The sequence below is a fragment of the Carassius gibelio genome, chromosome A8 (assembly GCF_023724105.1).
Source record: "Carassius gibelio isolate Cgi1373 ecotype wild population from Czech Republic chromosome A8, carGib1.2-hapl.c, whole genome shotgun sequence".
Taxonomy (NCBI): Eukaryota; Metazoa; Chordata; class Actinopteri; order Cypriniformes; family Cyprinidae; genus Carassius; species Carassius gibelio.
This window is the reverse complement of record NC_068378.1, coordinates 19,065,692-19,074,122: the sequence shown is the minus strand read 5'-3', so window position 1 is coordinate 19,074,122 and position 8,431 is coordinate 19,065,692. Positions and strand designations below refer to the sequence as shown.

The following is an 8,431-nucleotide window of genomic DNA, read 5'->3' as shown; positions in this document are numbered from 1 at the left end:
GTTTTTATTGTTTGATCAGTGAATGGTGAATAGTAGTGTGGTAGTGTGTGTGTGCACTACCACACTACTATTCACTATTCTCTGATCAAACAATATTTATATCACAATTAAGGTAATCAAAATGAAAAAGTATATAATACATAATATAACATTTATTTTTGTGAGCTAGCCAACAGGAAATGGTGGAAAGAGAGGTAAAGAATGGCTGAATGTTGCAAGCCAGATTTGAACAGATACCACACAAGTCACAAGTCACTGTGTCAATCAAGCGTGCTAACCTGTAGGCCACATTTCCGACAGAACCAGCTAGTCTTATGCCGCGTTTCCACCGACATTACCAGGAACTTTTCTCCCAGGAACTTTTCTACCAGGAACTTTTTTGTCCCCCCAGACCCGTTGCCTTCTGCGTTTCCACCGCGGTCTAAAGTACCGGGAAGATTATGCTAATTTGTCCGGTGACGTAGTATTGCGTGCGACTGCTTCTTCTTGTCAGGTACAGACCGTAATCATTCTTGCGCGACAGAAAAGGTAGAATGGATGAGATCCAAGGAGTGCTGCTTCTGCTCATGTTGTATTGGTTTACTCAAGAAATGATGAACCAAACGGCAGAAAAAAGACGAGCACTGATAGTAAAGCGTATCCAGAAAGCTCGTAATGCTCGATACAAAACGAGACAACGTGTCTTATCAGCAATTGCCGACATCGACCGTGAGATGGCTGGGACTAACGCGCGACATCGAGCAGAAAGAACAAGATTGGTAAGAAATAATTAAATCGAATTTATCCAGAGTTGTGACTAATGTTATTATAGATTTCGTGAACTTATTTTTGCCACTTTTGTGTGTTCTAGATTTGCGAGTACTATCGAATACGTCGCGTTGCGCCATCAGTTTGGGTACACAATAGAACAACTGCGTGGTGGGACAGCGTGGTTTCGACTTTCACCGAGGCCCAGTGGATAAAGAATTTCCGGATGTCTAAAGATACTTTTATGTACCTCTGTCGTCGATTGCAACCTCAACTGGAGAGACAAGACACAAACTACAGACTTTGTATAACCATCGAAAAAAGAATCGCCATTGCACTGTGGAAACTAGCAACCAACTCCGAGTACAGAAGCATCTCTCATTTATTTGGAATTGGAGTTGCTACTGTGTGTCGATGTGTTCATGATTTTTGCTCCGCTGTCGAGAAAGTACTCATGCCAGAAGTTATTAAATTACCAAACAGTGAAAAGTTAAAAGAAATGGCTACATATTTTGAACGCAGATGGGGGTTGCCACAGTGTGTAGGTGCAATTGATGGGTCACATATCCCCATTCTTGGACCTGAGGACTACCACACAGAGTACTTCAACCGAAAGGGCTGGCATTCGATCATCCTGCAGGCTGTTGTAGATGGAAGGGGACTTTTTTGGAATGTTTTTGTTGGAGCACCAGGCAGCCTGCATGATGCCAGAGTGCTGCGTTTGTCAGGTTTGTGGGGACTAGTTGATAGGGGTTTGTTACTACCTGATGTAACAAAAAACATTTGTGGACATGATGTGGGATACTTTGTCCTTGGTGATGCAGCTTATCCTTTGAAGAGCTGGCTGATGAAACCTTTTACTGACAACGGACAACTGACACCCCAAAAAATTGTGTACAATCAAAAAACAAGCAGAGCCAGGGTGGTGGTGGAGAATGCTTTTGGCAGACTAAAAGGAAGATGGAGGTGTTTGCTAAAAAGAAATGACTGCAGTACGCACAAGGTCAAATCCCTGGTGATAGCATGTTGTGTTCTGCATAACCTTTGTGAGATGAATGGTGATGAGTTCAGGGAAGAATGGGTGACAGGTGCATTAAACCAGCCTGATGGTGCTCAGTCAGCCACTGTAGAGGCTGAGGGACTAGATGCACGCACAGCTCTAATGCAGTTTTTGACGACAACATAGTAAGCTGCAGTATCACTGCAATGTAATGTGAACAGCTGTGATGTGCCTTGTGTTCATGCTGATAAACCTGTAATACAACATTGCAACAAAAGCAGTGTACAACTTTCTTCTAATAAATTCAATTTACTAAAACTGAAGTGCATTATCATTGTAATATGAGTCTGTAATGTGTGTTTGATTGTAACTATAAATACACAGCTTATTAGTTTTTAATGGATTAATTTAATGGATAAACTGCAAGTCAGTACTTAGTCACAGCATTATGGGTATTACTAGTATTAGGGAATTCAAGTAGTATCTCCTTTTACATATTGTATGTGTAATGTATTATGTGTTACATGTTTTAACTTCTAACCAAAACATTTAAAAAGTATTAATAATGAATTTAAAAAAATTAATAATGATTGAAAAAAAAAAGACACGGGAAAACAAGTCACACTTCAAACTTTATTTTACATTAGTAATTGGGACAAAAGTAAAATATAAAATGTACAAATAGAAATAAAATTTTGGAAAAATTCAATAATAATGTGCAAATGTATTTTAGAACCTGACCAATAACAGGCAGCAGCCCAGCCAAAGAAAAAAACTTAACTGCAGTAATTCCAATGGTATATAAAGTACAGTAGTCATCATTTGACGTGGATCAAAAGTGCAGAGTTGACTTTATAAGAAGATTCTAGGACCACTTACATTACAGATTTTGATCCACTACAAATGTTGACTACTATATATCTACTCCCAACAGTGCAAAGAAACATTTATACACACACACACATATATATATATAATATATTTTTTATATATATGTGTGTGCAGGCGTGCAAAGACAAAGGTTTAAAGTGCAAACGAGAATCTGTTCAGTCAAGTGGCTACTTTTTGAAAGACTGTACAAACTCTCCAAGAACAGACAGAAACCCAGCCTGAAAGTCTCTCTGTTGGTGCCTGCTTTCTCTAGCTTCTGACTGGAGGAATGCCAACTCTTGCCTCCTCATCTCTCTCTCCTCAGCCTGGCTCTCGAGTAACAGCTTCATGTACTCGTCTCGCTGTTCTTGTCCACGCTGCAGGACGGCTCGATTAGCATCTTCCATCTCTCGCAATGCATCAAGGAAGTCACTATCCCTTTTCCTCTTGCCTACAGTGAAAGAAAAATAGTCAACATGTGGTAATAAACACACAGTCCACCCTGACATAAAGGGAATCATCAAAAATTATTCAATGGATTATTTTTTTCTGAAAAAACTTCCTTTTAAACCATTCGTGTTGGCCCATCATGTTCCATATTTTAATGTTTGATCATGGGCAATCTTAGTTTTAAATATCAAATAAACACAATGTCACAAAACCATTAACATTTCCATGAGGTCAGTTTTGAAGAAAAGTTATGTTTTTGGACAAACGTGGGTAATACCTTGGCGTGTGTGTGATTCAGCGGGACAATTGAGACGAGGGCTACTGGTGATTGCAGGGGAAAACACGCTGACCTCTGTTGCCTGCAATTCACTCGGCCCACTCGATTCGTCTGGAGAAACATAGTGTAAAAAAAGTTAGATTGATTTATCACTACAACGACTTTAAGACGATATCATTTAGATGTGATATATACATATATTTGTATTTACCTTCAACCCACTGTTCGTCGGATTCCGGCATGGCTTCCAACAATGCAGTAGCGGAGTCCGACGTCACCGCTGCACCAGAAAATGATGGTCTGTGTCCTAGTAACGCGTCTAGGCGGTCAAACCACTTGTTGGTTCGCCGGTCGGATCCACTTCTGTTGTTGTGATCCTTTATTTTCTTATAATCTTGCTTAAGTTTTTTCAACTTCTCTCGGCATTGTTTTCCTGTGTGCACTATCCCGAGCTCGCATAGCCGACTCGACATTCTCAAGTACACCTTTTCATTGCGGGTCGCCGTTTCCAGTTCCCGCTGGATGTCCTCTTCTGAAAATACGCTTAATAAAGCCTGCACCTCCTCGTCGGTCCAACGATCGTATTTTTTATTAGATTCCATTGTTGAATGTTCGCACCGCAACAAATGTTTGAAAATGGCGGATGGAACTTACTGCTGCCTGGAGTCGACCAATGAAATGCGGCGTGAATCCGACCAATCAGCGTGTTCAGCGCCTAGTCCCACCCCCGAAAGTTCCTGAACTTTGAAAAAGTACCACCTCGCAAGCAGGGACTTTCTGGGGGGCATTTTTTTACCCGGAACTTTTATTTAGTTCCTGGTTCCTGCGGTGGAAACACACCAAGTACCGGACCAAGTCCCTAGTTCCTGGGTAAAGTTCCTGCGGTGGAAACGCGGCTTTAATGCGTCTGTTATTCCCAGAAGTGTATGTGAACGTATACCTGTGACACAAAACAGGAATGTCTGACAGCGACCATGAGGGAAAAGCCTATACCTAACGCTTTAACGGTTAATAAAATCAACCTCCAAGAATAGCGTTCCCTGGGTGGGCTCTGCTGAGATGAAAAAGTGAAATGTGATAGAATTTACTGGAATGGAGTGATAAGCTGAAGGAGGAACAAACAGAAAGAAATGGTGAGAGGAGCATCTGTGGAGAGGTGAAGTTAAAAAGATCAGGAAGCCCCTTGTGGCACCTCGCTCCCTTTCTGCCGGTCTCTTTATGGGTTACCCGATTCCCTGACAGTTTGTTTTAAATTTGACCATGCAGATGTTTCTCTGGGTGACTGACTTTTATAGTTTAGAAAAGATTATATCAGTTTCCCGCAGATTGTGTTACTGTATTTAAAAAAGCACTGACCGAACAGGGAGAAAGCAAGGGAGAGGTAGGAAGGAGAGAGAGGCCAAGGGGCCTGGGGGAGCAGGGGCTTGGGACTGGAAGGAGAACGCTGTAGGTCTTTTAAATTCTAGGGTCTCAGTGGCACAAAGAGAGCACGAGAGAGAAAGAGAGAGTCAGTGAGACTGCACTGGAAGTGGAGAAAAGTTCAGGTGTGGCTTATAGCATTAGACACAGATTCTTTCTAATTTCAAAGGACAACATAAGCGTCAAATTTGAGGATATTAGTTTTTGATAGGCAGCTGGGGCAAAGGACTTGGAGGGGGAAAACACACTGTTCCCATTACTGACTTCAGCTTCCACTCCAGCCTGCCAGAGAACAACGCACACACACACACACACGTGCTCCCTTTCACTCGATCGCTTCCATAACAATATCTTTATATCTCAAACTTTCTTTCTTACACTTTCTATCTCCTAATCTCTGTCTTGCTAATTCATTTCCCCCCTCTATAGCTGTCTTTGATGTAAGACTGTGTTTGTGTGTTTAACATGGTTTGCAAACTGTTGTACTTAAGCCACCTACCCTGATAGTGGAACGATTACACGGTCCACAGGAAGAGGCCTCTGAAATTTCATAAACATTTCGCGCGTTCACATTCTATTTCCTAAATAACGTCTGATGCCACTTGGCTGGGGCATTGAGGGCTCTAAAGGACACAGAATTAAGGAAGTGGGTTGAGTGGGCTAAACAATGTATGATAGGTGGATGGTAATGGAGAGTTGAAAGGGGTTGTTAGGGAAAATGAAGAAAAACTCCACTGTTGCCTGTGTCGGAAAGCATTTACCGCTGCTCCTCTGTCAAGACGAATTTAAAAGGTCATCCGTCTTCAGCCTGGAACTTCATCAAACCCCATCAACACCAAATCTTTCTTTTCCTTTCAAAAACATGAAAAACCCACAGAACATCAACCACCATGTTTAAAAAATGGAAAGTAACTAATGAAACGAGATTTGCATGTGTCAGTTCATATGTAGGCATCTAAATCAGACATGTGAATAAATAAAAACTGTTTGGGTCCTAAGGTTGAACTTTTCACACTGGTTTGTAAAATGTAGAATTTATCAGAGATCAGCGTTAAACTAAACTGTCTGGAAATGATTCACCCATTGAGAGTGACTAAACCATCCTGCATCAGAGCACAGTTTCCGTTACTGTAAGTCTCAGACCACTAACAACGTGAACCTGCTTCACACTGATGAAGATGCTTGAGCCACAATGGCAGCTGTGTAACCTGGCCTCATGTCTGTCAGTCAGCTCAAATAAACTCTCCTGGACACTGAACCACACCCTCCTGCTGTAATGGTCAGGACAACACATGCTGTCTTTGTCAGGCTTTTAGCCTTTAGGTTTGGGGTGACTTTGTAAACATTATTCCAAGATATTTCACCCTCCGAATTTTCGGAACAAATTGAGTTTCACTCTGTTGCAGATTTGGTGCAGATACATGAAAATTGAGTTAAAGAAAATTAGATTAGGTTCAGTTACATCATACGCTAAGTTAATGTTTTGAAGAGGCTAGTTACAAACTGTTTCTTTTCCCTGTCTTGCCCTATAGTCTTGCAGTGAAAAATAACAACCGAGTAAGAGCTGCAGATATCGGACCTGTTTCTATGGATCTACACAAACCACTGCTATTACTACTGGACGCACTTTCTCACAGTGAGATTAATGCCTAGAACTGACTGAATCACACTATCAGTGGAGATCTTCCTTTTCGATTTCAACATTAGAATTAAGCTTGAAAATTAATCAGTGTGGCAAACTCTCACAACAGAGTTAGACAAAATTAAGAACAAAAAAAAGGCCCATTTTTAATTAACATAGTTGGAATTTGAATTCAATTAGCCACACACCGTAAGAAATTGAATTGGGTTGTGACCTGTGAATGCCATATCTATCAGTCATGCATTCTGGGAAATAAAGTGTTCTGCCGCCCTGCACAACGAAATCCATCCATCTATTGTATCATCCATTTATTGATTGAATTTCAATTCACTGTATTTCTGTTTCATTACAAATGCGAATTAAATTCAAATTTGTTACATTGTCAATAAAATGCATTATCAGTTGAATTCTGAATAGCTTATTCCTGCCTCACAAAACTTCATGCTTCATTCACATTGAACTTAATAGACCTAACATTTGGATTTGGACCTTTGAGTTTAATTTGTTTCAGTTTCCATTAATCAAAACCACTGACCCTCTCACTCAGTCTGCTTCTACAGCTTGCTTATATAATGTCTTGTACTTTGATGTGTGTGTCCCCTGAAATATGGGGGGGGGGCAGTTGTTGACTTGATTTTCTTCAATCAAGATGAAAGACCTATCTGTCTCTCTATTGCATTGGATCAATGGGTTCCAGTGACTTCTACTCATTCTGGTTCATCATGGTCGACCACTGAACCACTTCTGACAACATGATAGAGGTGACAGCAGAAGTGTCTGAGAGCTCCTGACTCTGGCCCCTCTCTCTCTCTCTCTCTCTCTCTCAGAGTCATCAATGACTTTGATTATTATGGGCTCAGTGATGGAATGGAAGTGCTGTCATTTGCCTGTAATGGCAGCACAATCAGGCTCCTACACTCAGTCTGTATCGCTGTGGAGGGGCCAAACATTTCTGCTTTACATGCTGTTTACACTAAGTGACTTTTCTGATGTTGTGTGCACCGCTTGCTTCCTTTCTGTCCCTCGCTCTCTAATGATTGGCTTTGTAACTGTACATTACATAGTATAGGAAAAATATATGTACTTACAGTCTCAATTGTGAAGCTCTTGGGTTGATAAGCTCTTAGATGTTCCTTTAATCTGCCTCTTCATTAGAGCAATGTTAAGAAGGGAGAGGGGGAGGTAATAGAGGAGAGACAGAAAAAAGGAAAAACTAGCAGAGAAATGTAGAGGAGGGAGAATTAAGAGCTAGTCAGGGACATCCAGCATCTATCTCAAGTGTTTCTGACTCACCTTTAATCTATGGAAATGTGTATATCAGATGAGAATAATTGTAAAGTGGAATTTAACCATTTAGATGTCTGGAGAGCATGCTTGATCAGGCGTCCAAAGCTAGAGCTGAGATAATCGGAGTCACCTTCCAGGACAATGATGATGGGGACGGAATTAATTTGTGGTGGAGGAAAACAAATTAAGGCACTCACTGCCGAGCTCTCTATTAGACAATAGCATATAAATATTTGATATTGGGCGATACAGGTTTGCAAAGGTTTAGCACATGCTCATCCAGACAAGTGCTCACACTTCAACATCTTGTCTCTCCTTAACCTGCAGCCTCCTCTTTTCCTTTTATCCCTTTCTCTTTCTTTCCTTTCTCTCCTTCCCAGTCACTCTCTCTCTCTCTCTCTCTATTCTCCATTGCTCATCACCCCCTGCCCCCCCCCCCCCCTTTTTTTGCACTGCAGAATGATTCCCCACTCCTGATGCAGCAGCAGCATTAAGACTTTTTAATGTGAATTGATGAGAAGAAGCTTTAACCCCTCATAAAGTGACGTGACATACAGCCAAGTATAGGGACCCATACTTGGAATTTGTGCTCTGCATTTAACCCATCCAAGGTGCACACACACAGCAGTGAACACACACCTGGAGCATAGGGAATGTAGTGAAGAATATAGTGTGAAGTGTGCTTAATAAGTTTCAGCTGGCACTAATCAAAATGTCACAATGCTTTATGAATATTGCT

At 41.2% G+C, this 8,431-nt stretch overlaps 2 protein-coding genes across 2 annotated transcripts; one reads left to right on the top strand and one right to left on the bottom strand.

Moving 5' to 3' along the window:
* The first annotated feature begins 312 nt into the window (after window positions 1-312).
* LOC128018065 (uncharacterized) lies at window positions 313-2,065 on the top strand. The gene is made up of 2 exons (XM_052603448.1): window positions 313-758; window positions 851-2,065. The coding sequence occupies exons 1-2, from the start codon at window positions 534-536 to the stop codon at window positions 1,931-1,933; spliced, it is 1,308 nt and encodes a 435-aa protein (XP_052459408.1). The 5' UTR covers window positions 313-533; the 3' UTR covers window positions 1,934-2,065.
* A 307-nt stretch (window positions 2,066-2,372) lies between these two features.
* LOC128018063 (uncharacterized) lies at window positions 2,373-4,246 on the bottom strand. The gene is made up of 3 exons (XM_052603447.1): window positions 3,556-4,246; window positions 3,345-3,455; window positions 2,373-3,068 (listed from the first exon to the last, which is right to left on the bottom strand). The coding sequence occupies exons 1-3, from the start codon at window positions 3,944-3,946 to the stop codon at window positions 2,806-2,808; spliced, it is 765 nt and encodes a 254-aa protein (XP_052459407.1). The 5' UTR covers window positions 3,947-4,246; the 3' UTR covers window positions 2,373-2,805.
* Window positions 4,247-8,431: the final 4,185 nt, after the last annotated feature.